Source organism: Neopsephotus bourkii, unplaced genomic scaffold, assembly GCF_033783945.1.
Source record: "Neopsephotus bourkii isolate Nb327-2 ecotype Australia unplaced genomic scaffold, CSIRO-AGI_Nbou_v1 NB_1154, whole genome shotgun sequence".
NCBI classification, from domain to species: domain Eukaryota; kingdom Metazoa; phylum Chordata; class Aves; order Psittaciformes; family Psittacidae; genus Neopsephotus; species Neopsephotus bourkii.
The window spans coordinates 602,282-629,688 of record NW_026901640.1 but is presented as its reverse complement, the minus strand read 5'-3'; the positions used below and the strand labels follow the sequence as shown (position 1 = coordinate 629,688).

The window sequence follows — 27,407 nt, the reverse complement described above, 5'->3', positions numbered from 1 at the left end:
AGGCTCCACTCTACCAGGCCACATCCACATACTCGAGTTGCCAGCACAAAGTATCCGCCTCTGCAGAACAAGAACAAACCCAAGAACCTGGAAGCTTGGGACTGGTGGGAGGAATCCCAAATGGGAAGTGCCACACAAAGAGATCTGCAAAGCCAGTTATTGCAGCAGCAAAACCAAACCCCCAAACCATGCAAACAAAGCATCGCCAACCATCAGAACACCGAAACCGCGCTTGCTGTGACGCGGCCGTGCAAGTCAGTTATAAAACTGCCACGAGGGAAGTCCGGTTGTGCATTCTTTTTCCTTTTATTAGACAGGACAGAGAATTTCCTTAAAATGCCATAACAAGTCACAGTGATTGTAGATGGTTTCTGAAATGTACGATATTGATGGGAAATACCTTTGACACGGTTTGTGTTGGGGTTCCTTTGTCACTGCAGATGTACCCTGGTCCACCAAACCACCTATCTCAAGGTTTCCTATGTAGAGAGCACACTCTGTCTCCTTCCTCCAGAAATGAACTTTGTCTAATAATCCTGCAAAATAATCAACCTTACAAAAGGCCTTCTTCAAACGTTATATTTATATATATATGTATATACATATATATACACACACATACACACATATATATAAATATAGACTTCTATGGTTGGTTTTTTTTCCCGTTCTAAGCAATGTCTCAATAAAGAGATCAGCAATGTTTTATTCTACAAAGAAGCAACACATGGAAGGGGGAAATGAAGAGTCCGAAGAACATCATATCCATACCCACTGATTACACATAAAAGGAAAAAAAATCACCAGAACGACTGTCTCTGAAGTCTCCTCAATCACCAAGATTCAAGTGCAGAGGGGCCCATCCCCGGCTCCAGGGAGACCCCGGGGGCTGTGCACCCCGGCCCGGCCCCCCCTCCCCAGCACCTCTGCACCTCCCTCCGTGGGGCCGGACCTGGTTGGAATGTATGGAGTTTAGGAAAGGTTCCCAACAAAGACCTCACGGCCGGGCGGTCCCCTCTAGGCCAGCTTCAGCGTGCTCACGGGGAACGAGGGCATGGTCACCATAGTCACCGGGTTTAGGACCGTCTGCCCCACTAACTGCGGGTGATGGACAACCTGGGTTCCCACAGCGGGCTTGGCCATCACCGCCTGCTGGCCAAGGCTCGTGGTTCCATTCACTTGCTGGTGCGAGATGGTGTGAGCAATGTGGCTCACGACGGGCTGGCTGACGGCCACGGGCTGAGGGTAGATGGGCAGCTGCTGGCCGAGGTGGGCCATGTGGTTGATGGTGGCTGGGTGCACAGTGATGTGGCCGATAGGCTGAGCAGCAGTGGTGAGTTGCACGGGGCTGGATGTGGAAGGTGCAATGTGAGCAATGTGCTTGGTCTGTGGCCCCTGAATCACGTGGTTGACAGTCTGGATGACCGAGGCGTGGGTCGTGGCCGTGTGGGCTATAACAGTCGATTGCACTGTCGAAGCCGCCACGATGTGAGTCTGTGCGGGGACGATCGCCTGCGGCTGGACCAGTGCTTGTGTCTGGATGGGAGGCGGAGGGTGGGCTGGGGTCTGTTTCTGCTGGATGGGCAGGTGCTGCGGCAGGACCGCCGCGTGGTGGGGAGCAGCGTTTGTGGGGACGGCTTTCAGCAGCTCCGGGTGCTGCCGCTGGGTTAGTTTTGGTAATGAGTTCACTGGCCTGTCATCTTCCATGTCCTCATCCATGTTGTCTTCACCCTCTGCAAAAAACGAAAGGAAGAGACTCCCATAACAAAGCAAGCAGAGCATGGACTGGACTGAGCAGCCTCTCTGACGGGCAGCAGGAGGAGTTGCTGAGCTACAGGCAGGCAGAACGCATGGCACAGCATGACACGGCACAGCACAGCAGGCTCCACCAAGCCCCAGTGGGGCAGCAACACTCCTCTCCTCCCTGTTTCTGAGCCAAGGACCTGGAGGTGTGAGCAGCCCAAAGCCCCACATAGGAAGGGAGGCTCACAACAGGCTGAGATCCCGCTTGGCAGCAAGGGAAGCAACGCAAGCAGAGGCAGATGGAGAGCAGCCAGGCTGAACTCTGTGCTGAGCAGGAACATGGAATCCTTCCCTGTCCAGTTGTTCCACCAATCAGTACCACTCATTCCACTCCCAGAGTGAGAAGGGAACAGCCATGGAGAAACATAGCAGCAAGTTCCTTGTGTGGTTCTGGGAAGTGCACTCTTGCCCAGTCCAGGAACTAAGGAAGCAATGCAGGAACACGCTGACCCTGCAGAGATCTGAAGGCGAGCAGAGCACCCTGCACCGCCTGCTCTAAAGCCATGCAGTAGAGACTGACAACCTCAGAGGATACAGAAGCAGCAGGAAAACAGGGAAGACGCTTCCCTTTTGCCAGCTCTGTGGTCACTGGTAGCTCAAAGTGATCGTTTTCAGCAGTGGTGGATGGCTGACACTCCTATTGACTCCTGCTCTCAACTTCCATCAGCCTACACCTGGAATCTACAAGTGTGTTCAAAGGTGGTGAGCCCAATACAAGCCTGAATGAACCAGAACACGGAGGTTTTCCCTTCCTGGAACCTGCTGTATGTCTGCCTGCAGTGCCAAGAGCAAATGCTGTCACGACTTGAAGGAGCTCCTGCAAGTGGATATGGATTGCTACAGCCTCCTCATCTCCAGCACGTCCACGACTGCCTGTTCTTCCTGCTGCAGATCACTGGTACGGAGGGAAGCATGCACTCTCCTAGCTCACACTGTACTGGGAATGGCACGTCACATATTCCGTCATTTCATCTTCCCTGTGAATCCTTTTCACACAACGTGAGGGTTCATTAAGTTGCTCAAACGCTCTGGTGATCCTTCCTGTACCAACTCCTCCTTCTCTACGTGGCTGAACACCCTCCCACATCCATGCACAAGTACATCAGGATGCTCATGCACCACCCGGCTCTAAAAGCAGGGCTGCAGAGCTGCACAACAGCAAAAGTGGGTTTTGAAAGCAGAGACCTCCACGTGAGGGACCAGCAGATCAAATGCACTTTGTGTCTCCCTAATGCTGACGCAGCTTTTCAGTCTGCCTTGCACAGGCCCCAGTTGTTATCAGACCAACAGCAATCGTTACAAAACACTTGAAAACATATCGCTCTATCTGAATGCAAAGAAACCTCGATGGTGCTAACTGAAGACCCCCACCACCACTACACAGCTGTGCCTGTGATGTGCAGTGATGATCAGGAGAAATCTTACGGGTACCTGATGCAGTCGAGGTAGATGCCTGGTCATCCTCTGGCTGAACCGTCTGCCGGATAATCCTGTCGATCTCCAGGATGTCCATCCACTGGCTCAGCTCGTTCTTCAGCTCCGCCAGGCGCTGCTGGGTAGCTATCTTCTCTCTCGCCAGCCGCTCCATCTCATGCTCATACTCCTTCTCCTTCCTCTTTAAAGTCTAAAGACAGAGGGAAGAAAAATAAACCTAAGGAGAACAAAGCCAAGCATCACCTGCGCTAACCCGGTCACTCCCATGTCCACAGCTCCTCCTTTTAACAGTTGTGCTGGTGTAAAAGGGGTTCAGGTACAGCTGTGCCTTTCAAACTCGGGCAGAAAGGGAAAGCGAAAGGGCAAGAGTTGGCCACAGAAACCTAGAGTCGCTTTGGCCAACAGCTTCCTGCCTTCTGAAGGAAAACCAAGGAACCTCCAAGCCAGAAACGCTGAACCACACTGTGCGAGTCCCTTCAGCCCCAGGGGTAAGCGTAAAGCCCAGAACACTTGAGGGAAAGCTGTGAGGTTTCCTCTCTGAAGGTATTTGCCACTCTGAGGAGAGAAAATGAAACCTCCTTCCTCCGTTCTTCCCCTTTGCTCTGACCTCCCCAACAGAACTAAAGAGCTAAGAGCCAAGAGCACTGAATTATGACTATGACTCATCTCAGATCTATCATATGAGGTGGAAGGCTGACACTTCCCAGCACTGCGCTTCCACCCCGCCGGCTTCCTACACTGAGCACAGGACACCGATGGCACTTGTGTGCAAACACAACAGTGAGCCTCTCTAAGCACACAACCAAATGACTCATGGATGCAGAGCACGCGTGGACCATGAGGGACTGTCCAAGGTCCCAGGTAACTGCTGGAGGTGCAGCAACATGAATCAGGCCGCCTCTGTTCTGCCTCAGTCCAAGGGAGCTCTTTGCTGCACTTCAGCATCAGTTTAGAGCAACAGGGCCCGTACTCAGCTCCCAACATCAGCCTCACTTCACCCGCCTCATGAAATACCTGAAGAGCATCAGGGCTCATCACGGTCTGGTGGGAAGGGGCAAAGGGAGGGAAATGGGTGCAGCTCCCTCTGAATGCCAGGCAAGAGGGCATGGCACCACTGACAGTCAGCCACCGGAGAGTGGGGCTATAGAGCTTTTACTACATACATCTACTTCCAAGCATCCCTATGGAAAGGAAGCATCTACACGGAGCAGACTCAGAGGTGGAAAATACCCCGCATCTTTGCAAGAGAACAGAAACCCCTGCAGAAAAGGGGGGGATGGAGGGGAGAAGTGCAGGCAGTGACAGAGCTCCTGTGCTCAGGTTTAAGTAAATGAGAAGATAACTTGTCTGAACGGCCTCCCCTCCCCGTGCCATCAGGACCACAGCAGGCAGGACAAACCCTGAGCCCAGAACTGCTGCGCAGTGCCGGACCCCAGCCCTGCTGTGCAGGCACGCTGCCGGTGCAGTCACTCATGGCACGGTACCGCAGGGACAGAGCAGCAGCGCGGCTTCCCGGGATTAGCAAGCAAGAAGTGCAGCAGCCTCAGCACCCTCCCAGCCCAGCTCAGATCTGGCTTCCTGCCCTGCTCTGAGGAGCTCCAGCAGCAGGGCAGCGCTCAGCTCCCAGGCACAGGCAGGCGCTGGTGCTTGCTCACGAGCCTGTCATTACTGGAGGGGCAGAACCCTCACAGGCACCCCCGAGGATGCTGCCCTGCTCCTGCACAGGCTCTGGGACATGCCCTGAGAGGCGCCAGCTCCTGCAGCACCCAGCAGCCACACGCTGCTCCCGGGCTGGGTGCTCTCCAAGGGGAGCTGCAGCAGCAGATGGGCTGGAGTCTCTGCTGGCACGGGCAGCCCCTCCAAAGCTATTCCAGGATAGAGCAATTCCCAGCAGTAACAATGGATCTCCCAGCTGAGCTGCTCTGCCCCAGGCATGAACTTGGCTGTGATTCACCAGAGCCTCCCTCCCTCTGCCACAGCTCCCAGCACTGCCCTGCAGGGTGCAGCCCCTTCCCACCTCTGCATGGTGTGCCTGCATGCCCTGCGCTGGATGAGCATGGGCACAGGAACAGATCCTGTGCAGGAGCCTGCTGAGAGGAGCAGGAACCCTCCTGCCCTTGACCCTCTTCACACCAGCAGGTAGGATGGAAGAGGATGGGTTCCTGTCTCCCCATGTCCCCTCTGTCCAGCACCACCGGCAGCCCCTGGCACCTGCCCATCACCAGTTATCTTCTGCAGGTCACCCTGCCCAGGCCGGGTGCCAGGCTGTCCCATCAGCCAGTAGGAAGTCCACAGTCTCAGCCCAACCTCAGTCACTGTGACTGTGCTCGCCTGCCTACTCATAAAGAGCACCCTCAGAAAGATGCAAACTTGAGAGATTTCAAAGTTTACCTGACTTAAAGCTGTCTGAAAGTGGATCGATTACAAACACCACTGCAGGGGAGCTTCCTCCTGACTCACGTTATGTCATGGGCTTATTGAGGACAAGGACCTGTGCTCCCACAGCCTACACCAACCCCATGGAGCCAGCACTCCTCCCTCCTGCACCCAGCATCGCTGCCAGCCTCTGCCTGTTTAACCAGGGAAGCAGCACACGGGAAGCATCACGCCTGCAGCGAACCCCTCCTCTTAACCTGGTTCCTGGCACACTGACCCTGGTTCCTGGCACACTGACCCTGGTTCCTGGCACACTGACCCTGGTTCCTGGCACACTAACCCTGGCTCCTCATGGTGGGAAACCCACCCGAGTTACCGGTGTTTCTGTTCCCCCCTTTGCTCAGAGAGCACCGGGAGCTGCAAACCCCTGCAGGAGGCAAGGGGCAGACACCTCGGGTTTGTTCTCTGCTCTGTGCAAGCAGCGGGGCTCTCGCCAGCCAAACCTGGTGAGGCTCGACTGGAGCACAACCCCCACGTCCCCATGCAGGCAGTGTGATTCCTGCCAGCTCAACACACACACCCCCCAGACTGCTCTTTTCCAAGCAGCAAACTCCGGCACAGACCCTGCTCCTTCTGCCTGCGCAGTGATGAGTGCAGGGCTGCTTTTTTTAGCGTGAAGAAGCTGGCAGCCTCGGTTGCCCGGGCAACTTTCACTCTGCAGGGTGAGTGAGGAGCTTCAAAACTGGTTTATTTTTCACTTCTATGCACTTAAAAATACCCCACAAGAGCCTCGCCGGAAGCCCTGACGTGGGGAGGCGGATCCAGCCCAGGAAGGAATCATGGATTCCCTCATCTTCACGTGAATCCAACCACGACTCCTCACACCTGGGAAGTTTTGCCTGAGTTTGATGCCAAGAGCAAGCCCTTTGCTCTGCAGCACCAAGGGCCTGGGCACTGAAGTCTCATCATCTTTCATTCAAGCAGCACAGACCACACTAAAATCCATACATGGGTTTGCTTTTGCTCCCTGTATCTGATTGTCCTCCTTTACACACGGCAGCCTCTACCCACGTGGATGATTAAGCAAGACCAGCACAACAGCACCAGGTCTAACATTTCACTCCTTTGAGCCCATCCTTGTGTGCACCCCGTTTGCCAGACACAAACTCCTGTAGTCACTACCCAGCAACAGCCATTCATCACCGTGAAGGATTTTCCATGTTATAGCTGGTTGTAATTAAACTGCTTATCCTTATGTCAAGATGGAAAATAATGCCCCAGTGCTTTCCCTGCGCTTGCCTCAAGAATAAAGCCAGCCCTGCAGTTGGCATTAGTGAGGTTTAAAAGGTGTTATTAAAAAGCTCCCTTTACAAACATTATATTAGCAATTTAAGAACACACTTTCGATGATGAGCTTTTCCCAAAGCGCATTTCAGCCCTTGTGTTCCATTACATGGCATTCACTGATTAAAAACTCCTCATCAATGAGCAATCATGAAAGTGATTTGCAGTTTTGAGCCAGACTCCGTAACTCTTTGCTATCGGGACTGCAGCCACTGCAGCAAACAAGAGCTGCTGGGCCAGGGCAGGTCCCTCAGCACAATCCCACCTGCAGCATCTCCATGGGGCTCAGCACAGACCTGACCCAGGCTTCCCACTGCCATATGGAGTTCTGGTGCCCCTGCGTAATGGGAAAAAAAGCTAAAACCTAAGAAAAGGATCTTCTTGCATGGACTCCCACGATGCAACAGATCTGCAGCACGAGCAGCCCACCAGCCCAACGCCACAAATGCTGCACCAGAAACACGAGCCAACGACGTGAGGAACCCATAGTCCCCAAACAGCTCACAGCCCCATACTGTTGGCAGATACCACACTCCCCTGGAGTACTTTGGGGGATTCATTATTGTATCAATTTGGGAGATTCCTACTGTGAATCGTGCTACATTTTCTATGAGGTTCTTCAGCAGCTTGTTTAAAGCCCAGCATCCATCTCAACCCAACCTGCTGCCATAAAGGGGAGCCCATGAAGGCACGGAACCCCAAAGTTGGTTCCCCCCTATAGCATCAGGCCAGCGTCCCCAGCCTCTGCATGCCAGCGAGTGCGTCAGGACGGGTAACAGCACCTACAGGAGCCTGCATGCAAGGGACCCATTCCTGCACCCTGGACCTGCTGCACCCAAGCTCCTGCTGATGCCAACAGCATCAGTCAGTGGAAAGCAGCACTAGGCAGGACCAGAGGAGGTAGCAGTGGTACCCTCCTCCTGCCTGTGTGCAGCCCCAGCTGGTTGCCATGGGAACCAAAGCCATGGTTTCCATGGCAACTGCTTCATTCAGCAGGCTGCTGGAGCCGCAATCCTGCAGTGGTCCGGATGCGCTAACCCGGCACCGCTGATGGGAAGATGCAGTCGTGGCACAGCAGCACCACCGCCGCTACACCCGGACAGACTGCACCACAGCAGGGTCTCCACGTGCGTCCCTGAGAGGGGGCCAGCACGATGGATGTCAAATCACAACAGGCTCGACCCAAACGCCACCAAGTGCTCAGCACCGGGGAACCACAGGCTGGGGTCCTGCAGGGACCAGCTCCCAGCAGACAGCTTGTGAGCTGAGGCCGGGAGGAGCACAAGGCCTCCAGGCTGCTGCTGCCCCTTGTGCACTGGTGTCGGGTCTCAAAGTGAACCTTTTACAGGAGCACCCAAACCAACATAAAACATGCAAGGTCAAACAGAGAGCACCCCATGCTCCCCACAGGCCTCACCACCAGCACCCTGCAGCACAGAGATCCCATCCCTGTGGATCCTTCCAAGGAGCCCCTGGGTGCAGGCTGACCCATGGACACAGACCCATGGACGTCTGCCAGCAGCCTCATGACCCAGCTTTTCCCAGTGCCAAACCCTGCGCCAGGAAGGCAGCCAAAGGGCAGTGCTGTGCTCCGGGAGGCAGCTGCACCCTCGCATGCACAAGCACAGTGACTCCAGGAAACAAGCAAGTCACTGCTGCAGGGGCTGCACCGGCTCTTCTGCAGGTACAGAAGTGAGCTGGGGAAGAGTGGTCACCATCAGGTCTGCAGACCCACCACTTGCAAGGGAAGAGGTGTGTATCCAGACAGAAATACTTCACAGAACAGGAAGGAGCAGAGAGCACATGACATGCTCTGCTATTTACATTCGTTGTTTGCACATCGTTAGCACTTAAGGATCCTGGTAAAGAGACACTGGGCCATAGCACCTGGAACACAGCTACAGCTGACACACATCTGGCTGCACTGGCCCTGCAGACCCAGGAGGAGCCAGCATCCTGAAGCACCGCTCTCTGGCCAAAGTACAAGCAGTTACTGGGGCAGAGGGCAGGGAGAATCAGATCAGAGGACAAAGAATAAATTCAGGAAAGAAAAAGGAAAGGCAGCAAATGACTGGAACACACAGAACACAAACACAAAGCAGGGGAAGGCAAAGCCACGCGCAGGGAAACACCAAACCGTGCTGGCTTCTCCCAGCAGATCTGGTTTCTAGGGACTCTCATGGTTAAGAGGAATTCAGTGTTAAAAAGATGTTACTTGCAGTGACTAAGTGCTAAGTTGGCACCACAGCCCTGGCAGGGGATGGTGGCCGCAAGCATAAGCTCTCATGAACCACCCCCCCAGCAGATGATGACCACCATGGCGGGGGCTGAGGTGCTGGTGACACAGAGGATGCCAGCCTCCCACACCTCCATCCCTGTAAGGAGGTCAGTGCTGGTTACTCACATCCCCATGGATCCACCTACAGCCCACAGAGCAGATCTGGGTCACCAGAGGATTTCTCTAACCTACCTCCCCCATTGTGATGGCCACGGTGGCAGTGGGAGGATGTAAAACCCAGTTGTTAGGTACAGGTGACTCCAGTACCTGTGCACGGCTCTGAGTCACAGCTGTGCACATGGGTGAAAACCTCTGTGCTTAAGGGTTTAGGATTGCTGTGGTGCCTGACAGCACTGACTCCCCACTGCTACTCACTGAAGGTACCCTAAGGCTGGAGTTCCTCTGCCTGGTACAACGAGCCCCAGTGGGTGTCCTTAGGGTAGCTGAAGCCCCACAGAACTCCCAGAGATGAAGTGATGGGAAGGTGCTGAGGACAAGCTCTGCCTCACGACACACACCGCTCAGCAAGAGCAGAACCAACAGCCTTGTGCAACCCCCGAGCCCGCACACCAACCCCACTGCAGAACACTTGCACAACGAGATCCAGCTTGTTTAGAGGCCATTTCCTCTCAGACCTCAGCCTTTGGGGCGCAGAGGCAAAGTCACCTTGTTCCTTCCAGTGCCACAGGAAACGCTGCAATCACCCTCAGGGAGCCCGTTCCTGCCCTCAATGAATGCAGGGAATAACGGGGTACCTGCCCAACAGGAGGCACTGAACGAACAGCATGACACCACGGAGATTTAAGATAACAGCAAGCAGCCCACAGCCCAAGGGACATTCTGAACCTAAACCTGATACAGTATTTTAACTTGTTACGATGTAAAAGGTGAGCAACAAAGATAAAAGGAGAGGAAAGTGGGAATAAATGAACCCTTTTTCTCCTTCTCTGTTTCCTCTTTGGCTGGTTTGAGGCACAAGTTAACATCCTGTGCAGGAGCAGCTTCACTTGCCATCAGGTCACCCGCCTTCCATGGCCTATGTGGGCCCTCCGCACAGTGACAGGGAGGAGAGACAACAAAAGTCACAGCTAAAGAGAGAGAAGTGTCCAGATAAAGCCAGAGAAGTGCAGGGCAGGCCCAAGGCACCGGCAGGATCAGTCACCACTGATCTCTGATAGCAACAACTGAGACAAGCAGCCTCCTAATAATCACATTCCTATTTCCACACCCTCCAGAGCACGTTTTATCAGCGTTGCTATCACATCAGAGTAATGCCAACGTGACAACGGGAGATGAAAGCGACTCCAGCTCCCACTGCTGCACCAGAGTCCTCCCCATTCACTGTTCTGCAGCTGACGATGGCCACCGTGATGGGGAGGGTGCAGGGCTGGGCTGGGCCCAGTGCACTGGGGCACACACAACACCTACCGTTCCCTTGCAACTACTTGGTTGTCATTGTCATTGTCAACAACTGCGTCACGGCGATTTTAAGGCGGCTCAACACGTCCCCTGGCTGCAGGTAACGAGAGCAGGAGCAAAAACCACGCTGTGACTGGTGCCACGGGCCCGGCCTCCTCCCCAGCACGCCTCCAAGGGAAGAACAAACTCACAACCCAACCAACCAACCAGTCACGATATCTGGGGGGGTATTTTTAACTGGGGGTTTTGCCTTGTTCTGAAGGAGGGACCTGTGCATCAGTACCCGTACAGCAGAGCCCGTGCAGTCACCGCTCTCATCACACCACGTGCACTCCTCTCGAGCAGCAGATGACACCCAGGACAAGCAACAGCACCCAAATGCAACCTGAACCAGCTACCACACAAGCAGCACTGCTGTGCTCACTCACAGACTGGTTTGGGTTTTACAACCTTGAGCTCTTCTTTAAGCTAGGACTTAAATGCCAGCAGCACGATAGCAGAGATTCCCTAGCAATTACAGAATTGTCAGTGTTTACTGCCTGGAAGTGTCCTGAAACCAGGACATTCACCCCTTCCAGATGCTCACGGATGAGTCAGGAGCCAGACACTGTTAAAAACCTCACCAACCCTTTGGCAAAGGTTAGGGAACAGCTTCCACCCAGTGCACAGGGTTCAAACGCGGGGCACTGGAAACACTCCACTGCATGACACGCTTTGGGGCCACTCCTGCCAATAAAATCCACTCGCTGCCCTGTGGATGGAGCCTCCCTGCGGGCACAGCGCTGGATCCCAGGCGCCTGCACTGCCCTGGATCCCGCAGTGGGTTGTGCCAGCTCCAGTACAAACCCTCTGGTTCAGGATGGGAATCCCACATTTGTCCACTCCAAGACCGTGCAAGCCATCCAAAGGGAAAACGGTGCCAGTGCCCTGCCCGCTCAGCAGGGCTGGGATACACGCTGGAAGCTTTTCAAACACACCTGCATTGGGAACGGGCTGGCTCGGATCAGCACGCTCAGTGCCAGGGGATGGATGGGAAGCTGCCGGAGCATCCCCAGCTTCTCAGGTTGAGCCCCATCTCCCATACTGATGTAGCCTGGTGCCATAGCTCTGAACCTAAAACCAGCTCCCCAGTGACTCTATTAAGGGCAGGAGCTAGAGCCTGCACTTGCTGTGCTCCCACTGACTCCAGAGGAAGACAAACCCTACATCCAAACTCTCACTTGTCCCACATCTTTATGCACGCTCCAACCTGCTTTACTTTACAAAACACTATGTTTTCAAAGGCCTCATTTCTCATCCCTGTCTGAAATGGGGATGACACCGCGTTGCATGACCACAGCCTATTGCTGCTGGAACCCTTTAACACTGGCAAAGAAATTCAGGCTAATTAGACAAGATGGAATCAATTGATCAGGTCAGGTAAACAGCACCAAGCAGCTCTGCCTGGCATGAGAGTGCTGCTCACGTGAGGACTGACGGACCCAGCTCTCACTGGGAAGTTTTAGGGAGCACAAGTACATTCACCTCGTAGCTGGCACAGAATGAAACCCAGCAGTCAGAGCTGTACTTTCCAAGGTGGGGATCTTGACTGGACTCAGCATCACAGCCTGGCTTATGCATTTGGATCAATAAGCCAGTCACTGCAGTGCCTGAATGTCAATGAGTTCTGTTCTTTCTACAAGTGGCAGCATCAGATGTGTGGGTTTGTGTGTGGTACAGCACCTCCCTACACCAGAAACTACCGGGTCTGTAGAGTTCTCCTTCACCTGAGGAACACCTAAACCCTGACCAAAGCATTCCTGTGGGACTCCACTGGTCTCATGACAAACTTCTGACTCAGTCTAAAAGCAGTGGCACACCACACAGGAAAACCACTGTTTCCCAGTGGCCACCAACTGCTCAGCAGGCAGCTGAGGCCACAGGACACTGTGTGAAGCCAGCTCAGCCGAGCAAACCCACCCCTGTCATCAGGTGAGGGCACAAGGGAGGTGCTCCTCCAAATGAACAGCGCAGTGGGCATCAAGAGGTGTCGGGTACCATCAGTCCCGTATGCCACCAGGAGGGGTTTTTAGCATGAACCCTTTTAGCTCCTGAGAAAGGCACCAGACCACAGCAGCTGTGGGAGATGGAGACTGCTTTACTCTGACTACGCATTCAGAGCCATCCACCAAAGTCTCCTTCTTAGAGCAAATACTCCTCTGCAGGACCAAGGCCCAACATTCATCACCCCAGCATCCCCCCCCAATACTCCAGCAGTACCCCAGCAGCACATGCCACAGCTCGGATCACTGCAGTCTCCAAAGCATTTACTCTTTGCCTTGTGCACGCGCTGGGAGGCTCGGTTTTATCAACTATTTGGCAAACACGACATTATTCAGTCAGCGTTTATCTAATATTTTGTAAGCATGTTCCTATTTAGTCAGCATCCGAGCCGTTCTGGTGGGAAGCTGGCAAACAGGGCTGTGAGATCTGGAACCCGCAGCGGGGCTCATGCATCTCATCCTGGTGTCCCCTTGTCACCTGGTGAGCAAATCACCTGGACCCCATCATACACCAAATGTGCAGTAGAAAATAACCCCTGAAACGGGAGGTGCTCAGGTACCCCAGTGACACAGTTTGAACACTGCAGAATCCCAGACTGGTTGGGGTTGAAGGGACCTCAAAGCTCACCCAGTTCCAACCCTGCCACAGGCAGGGACCCCTTCCACTGGAGCAGCTTGCTCCAAGCCCCTGTGTCCAACCTGGCCTTGAGCACTGCCAGGGATGGGGCAGCCACAGCTTCTCTGGGCACCCTGTGCCAGCGCCTCAGCACCCTCACAGGGAAGAGCTTCTGCCTAAGAGCTCAGCTCAGTCTCCCCTCGGGCAGGTTCAAGCCATTCCCCTTGGCCTGTCCCTACATCCCTTGTCCCAAGCCCCTCTCCAGGTTTCCTGCAGCCCCTTTAGGCACTGGAGCTGCTCTCAGGTCTCCCCTTCAGGAGCCTTCTCCTCTCCAGGCTGCCCCAGCCCAGCTCTCCCAGCCTGGCTCCAGAGCAGAGCTGCTCCAGCCCTCGCAGCAGCTCCATGGCCTGAACACAGAAACCAGTCTGGCTTCAGGGCTCCAATCACCTTCCAAATCAGACGATTGCAACATTTCCTAAAGGGCAAAGGAATCCTTCAAAAAGACTCGGACCTCAGCACCCGGCTGCACCTTGGGAACTTCCTGGAAGCCTCCAGTGCTGTGGCTCCTGCTCTGCAGGGAGGAAGGCGAAGGGTGAGGCAGCCACGTAACCAGTGTGCTTTGTCATGGCTCCGGAGCCCACCCCAGCTCCCGCTGAATCACCCTCTAACAGGATTAGTGACTTCCAGCTGCGTTCAGCCTCATTTCCTTTGTGCACCAGTGTGCCTAATTGCAGAGACTCTCATTCACTGCTGCAGAGCACAGCCCAGCTCCGAGGATACATTAACATGACAGCTCCATGGGAAGTTCAGAATGTAACTTTCTGACTTATCTGATTTGATGCAGATACAAGTATTTCAACCCAGCCAAGGACACAAACAGCCCGTTTCTAAGGAGCTCCAGCTGCAACAGGGGAGCAAGGATTCTGCAGGGAGGGCGGCTGCAGCAGTCAGTGCCCTGCCACGCTCCCATGGGCACAGAGCATCGGCAGCGCAGCGCTGCAGGCTGGCACACTGCACTGCTCCTCAGCAAGGCTCACTGCGGTTGGATTTCGGGTGGGTTCTTCCCTTTTAGTGCAAAACTTCTTTGTTGTATCGGGAGTAAGAGGTTTTACTTGCAAATCTCCTTTGTACAATTCCTCTGCTCTTTTCAAGGGAGAGAGGTGAGCACCAAGCCTGGCAGTGACACTCCAGGCCTGCTGCAGGATTTGCTGCCAAGAAAGCAATGGTTCCATTATTCTTTCTTGCCATCAGACCAACTCTGTGCCCCTGTCTGCAGATGAGGCTGAGACCCACCTCATCCCCCCTTAGCTGGCAAGAGGGGTCCCAGCCCAGTCTGCAGTCGCACCAATACTCTCCATAGCTGCTGGGGAGAGGCCAGCATCGCCTGCAGGCAGCTCATCCCATTCCCACACCGATGCACGCTGCCTTTGTTGAGACAGAGCAAAGCTTAATTCAAACTGAATTAAATAATAATAATGCAAATAAATTAATTCTGACCTCTGAGAAATCAAATCAGATTTCCAATAATCTGGTTTTTCTCAGACACACAAACAGAGCGCTCAGATTTCCAGCACAGCCGCATCCCGTGATCCCAGCACAGACCCACAGCCCAGCTCTGCCAAGGAAAACCCAGCTTTGGGATACTCCCTGTGAACTCCAGCGAGCGGCTGCCAGAGGCACCCTTGCTGCCTGGAGAGGGGAGGAGAAGGCGAGGAGGAGGTTACACAAGTGCCCATGGGGCAGCGAGCCAGCCCTGCTGCAGGCTCAGTGCAGGCAGGCTCAGCACTGGGGCTGGCTCAGAGCTGGGGCAGGCTCTGCTCACTGCTCACCCACTGCTCACCAGGATCACACCATGCAAGCGCTGGTGCTCACCATGTGCTCACTGCACACGTGGAAGTGGACGCTGCCATGAGAGCTCCTGTCCACAGCAGGGCCAGGAGGGGCCCGAGGTCACCGTGACCTTCACAGCCCTCTGCCAGTGCCAGCCAGCGATGGACGCACGGGCAGCCGGATGCAGCAGTGCATGGACCGGCCCCATCCAAGTGCTTCGGGCACCACTGGGGTGTTGTGGGTGACAGGGAGCACGTCCCAGTGCAGGCACTCCTGGCACAGGAGCTGCACCCACAGCCCACTGCCTCAGGGTGTTAGTCCCTGCCTGCACCCAGCGGGGTCCTGCAGCACCCTAAGTGTTCACTGAATGGTTAAATACACTGCAGTTACACCACCCTGAGATCCCCTCCAGCCCCAGATGATGGGCACACAGAACAGCACAGGCACACCAGAGCAGTCAGGTCAAGAGACCTGATCCCAGCCATGTGATTCCTGGAACGGATAAAACAAAGGCAGCACTGAAACGGACCCTGTGAGGCAGACACTTAAAGGAAACAAAATGCAGTGCTGAATCTGTGGACACCTTCTGCACCATCAGAAAAGCAGTTCATACTTCTTAAAAAGACGTGATGAGAGTTTAATTCCTAGCAATTTACAGGGAAGTTGGTGCATGCACATGTAGGCAGCACAAAACTGCATCGTGTCCAAGCCTCAAAACACTCCACAACAGACCCGAAGAAGACAGAGAGGAAGAACTGGCCATCTCCTCTGATATCCTCAAAGAGGATCTGTAACTGTCTCCAAAAGCACAGAACAAAACCACTGCCAGCGAGCAGAGCCGGCTCCTGGATAGCCTGCACCTGCATCACCATTCACACAGACCAGCCACCGCAGCAGACATCCCAACTCCACCTGCATCACCATTCACACAGACCAGCCACCGCAGCAGACATCCCAACTCCACCTGCATCACCATTCACACAGACCAGCCACCGCAGCAGGAACTGCTCCATCTGTGACATCCCAGCTCCAGACTCACCTCCCGACACCAGAGCAGGTCATCCCATCACTCCATCTCCCTCAGTGCTAACGGAAGCTCCTCTGTGCAGGCACCAGCCTGCCTGCCACCACATGGCACCTCACACCTCGCTCATGCCCTTGAGGCTGCACTACAACCACATCTCCAAAATGATCTTCTCAAGCAACACCGGTTTCTCCTCGTTTGCTGTCCCCCAGCAGCTGGTACCATCAGAATCTGTCTAATCAGAACTAGGGAGGCACCTGTGAGCACTAACGAGGAGGGCTGAGCTGACCTACCTCTGACCCTCCACAGTAACACTGCTGCAGGTTATCAAGATCCAGCACTTGGGAGCCCAGCAATCAAAAGGTATCTGAGAGAAAATGGTTACAAAGCCAGGAAAAAAGACAACACTTTCCAGTGGGAAAGCCCACTGTGAACAGTCCTCAGCACCCTTTATTCCAGACACAATGTGAGGTCTAGTTGTTCTCTTCATTTGCAGTATAATTTAGCAACTCTTCCATTTTCCAGATGAATTTTAATTGCAATCCATGCTATTGATTTCACAACCACAGAGGACAGCTCCGAGTACTTCTTTTGTGCTACCATGAACCACTTTCACAGACACTGGATACCCAAACACTAACACACGCTGCACTCCACTTGCAAGCACCACAGCTGAGTCGCAGCTTTGCTTTCTCCCAGGCTCACTCGTGGTACCCCATCCTCCCAGGGCTTTGTGTTATAACCCCGAACCCCAGTCCTTCCCCACCTCCAAGCAGATGACTTGTACTTGTATCTCCACCTCATCAACCATCTGAGACACTCAAAACCTTCATGGAAACCTGTCTTTCCTAAGCAACCCCAGGACATGCGGATTAAAGTTCTCTTTAGTCCAAAAGGGAGCAGCTGCAGTTTATACAGCCTGCGTGTCCCTCTTTAGTCTGAATTATCTGTTCACTGCACCACCATCACTGGTGGGGATGACTTATGGTTAACCTGAAGCTTCCAGTGTAAGGAAACTGCATGAAGCAAGTGTTCCTAGGTCTGAATGTTCTGGAAATCTGGAGTTTCCCAGTGACTACACTCACATGGAAGGAGAAGGAGCAATGGGAGCTCTTCTCTCCCCTTTTCACTACAGGAAAAAGCAACTTGCTTTAAGCAAATTCAGCACCATTCCTGGCTTCAGCAGAGTGCTGCCCAGTGCCAGCCACGCGAGCGCACACCTACCTGGATGTATCTCAAGGCACTCCTTAGGACACTGAGGTTTGAGGTCTTCTTGTCGTCGACGTTGGGGATGTTGCGCTTTAATGTCTCGAAGCATTCTTTCAAATGGGCCCGTCTAGAGGAAGCAGAGGGGTTTTGTCAGCCTGGGCAGCACACACCAGGCACCAATTTAGCAGAGGGGCAGAGCTTCACTGAGGCCTTAATCAAGCAAAGCACTTACACATGTGCATAGCAGTCACCTGCCTGCTTACAACAGAGCCAGCTCCATCCAGCAGGAACAGTATGGGGCTATATGCACAGATTCCAGTCCTGGCTGTGTCAGGAAACCACTGTGCAGTCTTACATGAACTGTCTCATCTCTCTGTGCTGCTGTTTCCACTTTCACTGCATGCCTGGTGTAACTATCCAGACTTACAATAGTTTTGGATCAGGAAGTGGTCTTTGTTCTGTATTCACACTGTGCACAGCCCCCTGATCCTGGCTATTTTATTGCTTCAAATCAAGTGAAGTTACACTGTTATGCACATGGGGATTTACTCTGCAGGGTTATTGCAATGCAGCACAGAGTGCAGCAGAACACAGGGGGAAGCAAGAGATGCTGAGCTGTCAGGAAGCAAAGCAATTCCAGGGAAAGTCACGGGGAATTCTGTTCAGGCTGTTTGTTACATACAAGCAAACAAACCCCACCAAAGCCAAACAAGCACTGACAGACCGCAGGCCAAGCTAGGAGGGATGAAGGGGAAAGAGGGAATGACAGCACCCCCCAGCCCCTGCCTTTCTACCCACCTGTTCTTCTCCAATTTATTATGTACTTCCCTGGTGCCAACCCTGCAACCCAAACAGAACAAAGATAAGTTCAGTGTCAGTTCAAAACTGCAGCCATCCAACCTGCTCTTCCAGCACCGTGTCCATGACATACAGGCCAGTGTCAAAGAGCCCTCGAGGTGCTCAGCTATCCCTTCTGCATTCACACTGCCACCTCTGCTGTATGCAGCTACAATCCGTACTGCACAGGAGGCAGGCACACATCATGCATACACTGCACACAGCATACAAACAGGCACGGTGTGTGCCAGGGACAGCTTCTGGGCTTGGGTTCTGACCTGTCCCCACCCTCCCAACCAGGAATGCTTCTAGGAAAAGCCAACTGAATCCATGTGACCCCAGTTCTTCAGCTACAGCGGTGACACACGACATGAATAGACACGGGGAGGCTTCAAGTGCCTTCCATGCACTATGGGAAGCAATTGCTTGCCTTTGCCTGAAGATACCCAGCCACGGAGCGTGTTAATGTTCCATAAATATTTACACCAAATATCTGACAGCCTTTCCCCATGAACCCTTCCCAAGCCAAGGAGGCATCTTTCCTGACGGAGCAGCTCTGGGCAGACAGCGCACACCCATGGGCCACCCCATCCACAGGAACTTCAGGAATCCTCCACACTGCTCAGCTCTTCCCGGCGTGCCTGTGCCAAGAGCTCTGGCAGTCCCACAGGGTACAATGCCTGGACTGCAGCATGGACACGGCGATGCTGCCCTGCCTCCAGCTTCCCGCAGCACAAAGGCAGTTTGCTGGAGCAGCCACAGCCATCCCAGAGCCCCCAGGAACCCCCCTGCACCCCTCCAACCCACACAAGCCCCTCAGGGGCAGCTTCACTTGACTGAAGCACAAAGGCACCAATCCCTCCTGCAGCTGAGTGGTTTACAGACAAGCTCCAAAGACCACAATCCATCTTTGAGGAATCACACTGGCATCCCAGAAAGGCCATCAGCTTTACACATTCTTACCTACTTCTATGCATTTTGGGGTCTCTACATCCCAAAGGACACCATGAACCCTTTTTTTGTCCACTACATCCTACACCTCCTCCTGCTCCCACAGGATGATACTGAAACTGCCTCCTTGCATGGAGAATGCCCACGGGGAAGGTCAGTACCATCTGACAGCCCTGTGCTCCTCTCACAACTGGGTTACAGTGGCTCTGCACTGCAGCTCACAGCAAACACTGTAAGAACCAGTCCTGAGGAAAAGCAAGTGAATTGCCACGTCCTGGACCAGCATCCCATTGTAAACCCCACTGCAGTCACCCCCAGCTGCAGGCAGCTAGGAATGGTCAGAGGTGTACACATGGATGGGAGGACAGAGCTGACCGAGGTCACTGCTGCCGCTGCAGGAAGGAAGAGTGAGGGGCCAAGGGAAACAGGTAGGAGCTGGCTGCAGAGAGGGACGGATCTGTTCTGCAGGCCACAAGCAGTGACACCAGGCTGCACATCCGGATACAGTGACCTGGAAACAACCGCCTGCAGACAGAGCCTGCACCAGCCCAAGTCCCTAAGAACAAGTGGGACAAACACAAACCTGGATCCACATCAGTCACAAGTCCTGTCCGAGGGCCAGGACAGATCAAAGCTCCTTCAGTCCCTTCCAGCTGCAGGGGCTCTCAACAAGCAGGAGGCCCTTAGCACCCGCAGCACTAAGGAACTGAGGGAGCAGCTACGGTCATCTCTGTGCTGGGGAATGAAACCTCCCAGATCACATCCCTGCTTGCAGGAAGGTGCCTGCCACCAGCACTGCTGCCTGACTTCCCTGGCAGACATCTTTTGCCAGCAGATGCCACCTGAGATCAGAGAGGCAGTGCTGGGACTTGGGAACACACGTGTCCTAATGCAGGTCTGGCTTGGAGAACTAAATCCTTGTGCAGGACTGTACAGTGTGCGGCTGGGGAGGGAGAATACACAGGGAGCTAAGGAACGAGCTATCAGAACCCAGAGAGGCACCCAAATTCCACGCATCCTGGTGCTCCTGACCCAACAACTGCAGCAGCAGCAGCAGCAGCAGCTGCACCAGGCCTGCGCCACTCTCAGTGCCCTTTGCCTGCTCCCTCTCAGAAGCCGCCATGCACAGGACGCACTCACCCGCCAGGTCTCTTCTTCTGCTCGTTTGGTTTCGTGTCCTCCGCAGGAGCCAGCTTCAGCATGGGGAGCGGCGCGGGCGCTGCCGGGTGCTGCAGGGCCGCCTGCGGCTGCGGCTGGGGCTGGATGGGCTGCTGCTGCACCACATGGTGCTGCGAGATGGCCAGGACGGGCGCTGCGTAATGCTGGAGCTGCTTCGGGCTGCCCGACGGGGCAGGCGCGGCGGCCCCGTCCCCAAGGAGTGGCCCTGGTGGCCGCTGGAGCACGGGCGCGACCGGCGGTGCCTCCTGGCTGAGGCCGGGAGTGCTCACCAGGGGCTGGTGGCGCTGGGCGAGCGGCGGGGACAGCGCGGTCTGAGCCTGCTGGGGGGGGCCGGTGACAACGGGGATGGGAATGACGGAAATGGGGGCTGCCAGCGGCGGGGGCGGCGGTGGCGGCGGCGGGGCCGGGGGGGAGATGGGCACCAGCAGCTCGCTGCGGGGCTCCTCGGGGGACACGGCGCTGTTGGCCCGCGGCGCGCTCCCCTTCCCGGCCTTCTTCTGCTCCTGCTCCCTCTCCAGGCGGAGCTTCTCGTGCTGCTCATTCTCCTCTGCAAGAGACACCGACAGTGGTTAATGGCCCTTCCCCGTCCAAGGCCTTAAACCAGGCTGCTGAGAGCGGCACACGGCGTCCGCAGCAGGACCCATGCCCCTGGAGACCCATCCCATGTCCCAGCCGTGCTGCACCTTCCACTCGCTGCCCCTTCCCTCCAGCATGGGCTGTTTAAATACAACCCACGTGCTGCTCCCACGTTCACCCTTGAGGCCATCAGGGGATGCTGTGCTGCTCCCACATTCACCCTTGAGGCCATCAGGGGATGCTGTGCTGCTCCCACGTTCACCCTTGAGGCCATCAGGGGATGCTGTGCTGCTCCCACATTCACCCTTGAGGCCATCAGGGGATGCTGTGCTGCTCCCACATTCACCCTTGAGGCCATCAGGGGATGCTGGCTCCTCCGCATCTGCAGCAACCCCAGCATCACCGGGGACAAGGCACCACTGACCACGTGGAGGGAAACATCCGGCTCCAGGCACTCCCTCTCCCGAGGTCCAGCCCTGCGAGGCCTCTGCCACGGGCACACATTTCTGAGCTGAACAAGGGTAATGGGCCTTGGAGAGCCACGGCAGGACCTGGCTGGGAGCCTGTGCCTGCTCTTACACAAGCCCACAGGCATGGGCTGAGCACCCCGAGTGAGGGTTCCTTCTGCAACACCTTCCCAAAGCCCTCCCTGCTTGTGCCTGCATGCAAAGGCACCCCTGTGCTGCAGCAGGTCACAGCCAGCCACCCACCCGTGCAGGGCAGGCTCCCGGGATAAACCACCCTGCATTTCATGCAGCAAGTGTAAATCTGTGCCCAGGGGACACTGCACCAACACAAACCCATCGGGGTGCTCCTTTCTGCTGCGGGTTTTGCTCCTGCTCTTGAACTTGGCTTTGATGTGTGCACGTTCCTGCGTGTTTTCAGAACACCAGGCAAAGTAAATGCAACCTGTGTGGCCTGACTAGGAAAATAAACCTCCCTCAAGGGACACAGGTCTGCAGCTCCCATCGGGTGAACATGGCACAGATGACATGTATTTATCCAAGCCCTGCGGCACCAGTGGCCCCACATGTCAGCAGCTCGCAGCCTCCATCAAACACCCCAAACCCGCTGCCCGGGCCCCATAGATCCCGTTCCCCACAGCCTCCAAGGGTTGCAACAGAAACTGGTGCTGCAGCAGCACGCCTGGAGCTGTGACCCCCTCATGGAAACTAAACCCTTGCTCGTGGGAACAGGGACCAGAGAAACGCTGCGCTTGGGCTGCGGATCCGTGTGTCACAGTGGCCAGGACCAGGCAATTCACTGGGTGCCCCAAGAGCCATCCCAGAAGAGCCCGTCCACCAGAGCAGTTTGGGCTTGACTGCACAGCACCCCTGCCCCTGACCCCCGGGGGAGGGGGTTCCATAGGATCCCAGCCTGGTGTGGGTGGAAGGAACCGTAAAGCTCCTCCAGCCCCAGCCCCTGCCATGGGCAGCTCTGGCTGATGGCAGCGCCTGGGAGATTCCCAGGAGCGATTCCCAGTGCCGGGAAGCCGGCGGGAGGAGGAGGAGGAGGAGGAGGAGATGTGCAGGCTGCTCATCAGCAGTATTTATGTGCATGTCTCTGGCTGCTCACTGGGTGCCAGCCAGGCCCCGGGCTGCGCATCAGGAGTCTCCTTCAGCCAAAGAGTTCAGCCCAAGCATTACTGGGTTGTAGCCAAAGCCCGGCACCGGTGAGCCACTGTTCCCTGCATCTGACCCGTGCAGAGGGGAAAGGGGACCCTGCTACAGCTCCTCCTGCAGGGAGAGGACTGAAGGGTCTCTAAGCCATCCCTTCCTAACGCACACACCCCTCAGGGCAGAAACACTTCCACTGAGCTATCAAGATCTCCATCTCCTGCTCACCTTGTACTCAGGCCTTGCCAACAAACTAAAGACAAGCTTTACAAAAGTCTCCTACAGCTCTTTGTGTTTCCATATGGGGTAAACTCACCCTTCACTGACACCCATACAAACCATGAAAGGTGCTCAGACACACATGGCTTATCCTTTCACAGAGGATGCACTCGGTGCATACGTAGGAAGCACACAAGGCTCCAGGCACTTGTTGGGCTACCAGGGCCAGCTGAAGCAGCAGGTACCCACCACAATGATGTGCCATTTCCACTGCCACCCAAGGGTCTGCGGACTGAGCACACCCCAGGAGAGAACCAGCGCAGGCTGGGCTCTGAGCCACAACCGAGGGGACAGGGAACCCCCCCTGCCCAAGCCAGGCCGCCTGCCAAAGGGCTGTGTCATGAGAGCAGGGACCTCAGTGTCACCATGCAGGACAGGAGGACAGCAGCAACAGCAGCACGGAGCAGCGAATCTCGCCACAGGAGGACAGAGAACGGGGTTAGTGCCCCTCACCAGGGCCTGATGGCCCAGCAATACACCGTGCCAGGCACCCTTAACCGCACTACCTCATAACCCACAGGCTTTAAGCGCATCTCCTCCCTCTTGCTGCCCTGGCAATGCCACCACCAGTGACAGCCAAGGCAGAGCCACACGTGCTCCAGGGCCAGGGCACGTCCCGGGCCTCCCGCCCCGCTGGTGCTGCAGGAGCACTGCACGGGGAGCACTGCAGTGCCCTTTTCACGCTCCTGGTTTCACAGGGACACTCAGTACTCAGACCTCGCCATGGGTACGTGCCTCTGTGGAACCCAGCATCGCGCCTCTGCCGTGCTTAAGGTCCCTCCCCAGCACAGAGAGAATACAACACGAATGCCCCATCCCTGGCAGTGCTCAAGGGCAGGTTGGACACAGGGGCTTGGAGCAAGCTGCTCCAGTGGAAGGGGTCCCTGTCTATGTCAGGGGTTGGAGCTGGATGAGCTTTAAGGTCCCTTCCAGCCCAAACCATCCTGATTGCATCAACCGCTGGGCACCGGCTGTTAGCTCCGTGAGCAGTTCTCTGCACAGACTCGAGTGTTTCCCTAGATCTCCCAATGCTCTGGAGGCCCCTCTGCACACCCTGGGGACAGGGCCCTGGATTCCCCTCCCAGCGGCTCTGCAGCAGCATCACCCGCAGGAGTCCCTCCTGGTTCTAACGTGCTGGGCACAGAAGGAGCCCCCATGGCCGGCCCGGCTGCAGGCAGGGAGGGGAGTGCCCCGCTGGAGGAAGGGCAGGCTGGAGCCTGGGGTCAGGTTCTGTTTCTGCAGGGAAGAACCCGGAACGGGAAGACAGGAGCCGTCAGCAGCACTGAGAGCAGCAGGGCCGGAGCCAGGCAAGCCCTGAGTCATAACAGCACTGCTGGCACACGGGGCTGCGCCAGCAAACAGCCCCGGGCAGTGCCCAGGAACAAGCCGCGGGATGGGATGGGACGGGACAGAGAGCCCCTGAAGCGTGACCCCTTCTCTGAGCCCTGGTTGACTGCAGCACAGCACAAGCACAACCTCCCTCTCCCACCTCTGCTGGAGGCCCTTGGTGTGGTGCTCACCCCTCTGCAGCCCCAAGACACAGCGCTCGATTCCCGGATCCCCTGAGGAGAACAAAGAGCTGCGGCTGCACCTTCAAACCTGGCTTGGGCAGGGCTTTTCAAAGGCTGCTCAAGGGAATGAATGGAAATGTGCAGTCACCCTTCCCAGTCCTACCTCCTCACTTGGAAAGGAGGCGAGAACCTGGCCATCAAAGCACAAGACACAGGCACACAGGAGAAGCTTCCCTGGATCCCCCAAACCGGCTGCAGCAGGGCAGTTATCCCTGAACGCACACACCATCCTCTCCATCACAGGGCAAGGCTCTTCCCAAAGTCAGCATCTAACTCAAGAGCCAGCCTGTGGTACCAGCCCACTGCCAGAACACGGATGCTGGGTATGAGCTGGCCCTCCTCCTCCTCCTCCTCCTCCTCCTCACCCACCAGCACTGCAGCCAAGGGAAACCTTTCTGCTCACCACACGCCCTGTTGTCAGCCCCGTGCCATTAAGATGTGCCAAACTGGCAGGTAGAGGAGATGGGGAGCTGCACGCTCACCACCCTTGCTGGCAATGTTCACAGCCATGAAAGGCTGCGAAGGGAATGGAACAGCACCAAGCAAAGCAGAGAGCAAAGCTGAGCAGGGCCTATGGGAAAACCCTGAGAAAACAAATACGAGTTACTTGTGATTATAACTAAATCTGGTTCCTGAGACATGAAGCATTCCTGGATTAGCCTAAACCCAAGGAAAACGGCTGCCCCCTAATGCAAGTCAAATGTCTCTGGAGTGCAAGCAACAGACACCAAAAGGACCTTGGCTGTGGGTCTGTGTGTGTGTAAACATGCAGGGGAGCCACGTGCTTACACAGAAAGGGTCAGCACAGGAGCATTATGAAGCACGGATGCACAAAGTGAAGGGAACAGGGGTGCTTCCACATCCTGACTCCCAGAACCATCAGAAACACTGGAGTACGAGGCCAACCCAGTGGATGTCCATGGAGTGTCTGTTCCTGCTGTATTCCCACGGGTTAACAGCATGAGGAACGTGCAACATCAACTGTTCCCTTGCTACCCCAATCTGCTGGGTTTATCCCACACACAGCAAGAGATCCAAGCAGCATTATTACTAACACCAGCACTTACATGACACTTGCCATTGTGTAGAACTGAGCGTGTCACAGTTCAGACCATGAGCCAGCCCCTGAGGTTTCACATCTCTCTGCACACACCTGCACGAACCCATCCATGCACTCACAGGAACCTGTTTCCAAGTCACACGAGCCCAGCACAAAGCGTGCAGCAAAGCCAAGGCTACTCACAGGATCCAACCGGGATGGGCAAGGAGCACACAAGCAAAAGAGCCTCCAAACCCGTAAATAGCAGGATTCCACCCCAGCCACACAGGTGAACCCAAACAGCATCACCACAACCCCCAGCGCAGCAAACAGCCCTCAGGAGCTGAAGGCACAGGAGGAGAGCTGCTCTGGTTATAAATTAAGAAGAGCAAAGCCCCCACGGGTTAGTTTTCCATTGGTGGAAGGGGCTGAGGGAGCAGGAAAGGGCACTGCACAGCTGGTGGGAAAGGAAAGGCACCAGGCACAGCGCGGGAATGGGATGCTCTGTGACACTGGTGTCGGTCTGGGAGTGCCTGGACAGGGTGTGTGCTCCTGGATGAGCACCGCAGGACCTGACCCCGCAGCCGAGCGCTGCACCACGGGCAGAGCTGCAGGATGCGGATGTGCTGCGGGAGGGACACCCCCCCCCGCCTGCGCCATGGGCCTCGCACGGTGCTGCGCGGGCAGAGGGCAGGTGCTGGGGAAGGTGTCGATCCCGCAGCGCTGCCGCCGCCGTGGCAGGGGCAGGACCGGGAGGAGCTCTGAGGTCCCTCCCAACCGGGCCCGTTCCACGTCGGACCCGCGGTGCCGCTCTCCCGGCTCCTGCCCATGCCTCAGTCGCCCGCACCCCCTCTGCCGGGGGTCACCCAGCGCGGCGGCCCCGCCATCCCCGCCCTCCCTCGCTGCTCCCGCCCCCAGCAGCTCCCGGCTGCGGGATCCCCGCCGGAACCGGCCCCGCGGCGCGGGATCCCCCCCCCGCGCGCGCCGTGACTCATCACAGCCCCCCCCTTTCCCCCCAGCGCCCCGCGCCAGCGGCGGGGCCGGGCGCGGGGAGGGGCGGGGCGGGCCCGCGCGCACGTGGTGGCGGGCGGCGCCTGGCGCGTCACGCGGTGCAGCCCCGCCCCCGCCCCACCGGCGGCGCGGGGACACGCAGCGCGCGGCGGCGGCGCGCCTGCGGGAGGGGCGGTGGCGGCCGGAGCCCCCCGGCGCGGACACGGACACCCCCCCCCCCAAGCGGGCCCCGCGCCCGCCCCGAGCACACAGCGAGGCGGTGCCGCGCTCCCCCCGCCCCGGCCCTCCCCCCCCCCCGCACCGCACTGTCACCTCCCCGCCCGCCGCGAGCTTCCCCCGCCGCCCCCGCGACAGCAGCGGCACCGGCAGCGCCCCCCCCTCCATCTACCGGCGCGGACCGGCCGGCACCGCCCTCGCCCCCGTGCCCGTCCCCGCGGCGCCCCGGCCGAGCGCGGGCTGTCAGGCGGCGGCCCCTTACCACGTGCGGTCTGCTGCTGCTGCGCCTGCCACTCCAGGAACCGCGCCGCCTCCAGCAGCGTCTCGATGCTCATGGCGCGGGCCCCGGCGCCGCCGCCGCCGCTCCCCGGTGCGCGGGCCCGGCCGCAGGCGCCGCGCCGCCCCGCGGCTCCCCCGACGGCCGCAGCGCTGGCGACAAGATGGCGGGCGGCAACAGAAACACAACAGGCGGGCGCTGGCGCGGCACCGCTACTACGCGGCGGGCGGCGGCAAGACCCGGCGAGGAGTGAGGGCGCCGCCCGGACGGGACGGGCCAGGCCGGGACGCGGCGGACGGCCCGGACCGGCACCACGCAGGGGCGGCCCGGCAGCCCCGCCGGCAGCGGGGACGGGGCGCGGCCACGGCGGGCGGCTCGGGCCGGGGCGGGTGCCGGGCGCGGGAGAGCGCCGGGCGCGGTCGGGGCTGAGCCGGGCCGGCGGCGCCGCGTTCCGGCCGCCGGGTTTTGCGGGCAGCCCTC

At 56.8% G+C, this 27,407-nt stretch overlaps 1 protein-coding gene across 1 annotated transcript; it reads right to left on the bottom strand.

Moving 5' to 3' along the window:
* Positions 1–282: 282 nt before the first annotated feature.
* On the bottom strand, positions 283–27,074 carry MNT (MAX network transcriptional repressor). The gene is made up of 6 exons (XM_061363305.1): positions 26,913–27,074; positions 20,304–20,889; positions 18,174–18,215; positions 17,391–17,502; positions 3,235–3,427; positions 283–1,733 (listed from the first exon to the last, which is right to left on the bottom strand). The coding sequence occupies exons 1-6, from the start codon at positions 26,983–26,985 to the stop codon at positions 1,018–1,020; spliced, it is 1,722 nt and encodes a 573-aa protein (XP_061219289.1). The 5' UTR covers positions 26,986–27,074; the 3' UTR covers positions 283–1,017.
* Positions 27,075–27,407: the final 333 nt, after the last annotated feature.

Coding starts and splice junctions, on each gene's coding strand:
- MNT (XM_061363305.1), bottom strand. CDS start 26,985: ATGAGCATCGAGACGCTGCTGGAGGCGGCGCGGTTCCTGGAGTGGCAG. Junction 17,503..18,173: donor AATAAATTGGAGAAGAACAG/GTGGGTAGAAAG, acceptor TGCTTCCTCTAG/ACGGGCCCATTTGAAAGAAT. Junction 3,428..17,390: donor GTGCCTTGAGATACATCCAG/GTAGGTGTGCGC, acceptor CTCTGTCTTTAG/ACTTTAAAGAGGAAGGAGAA.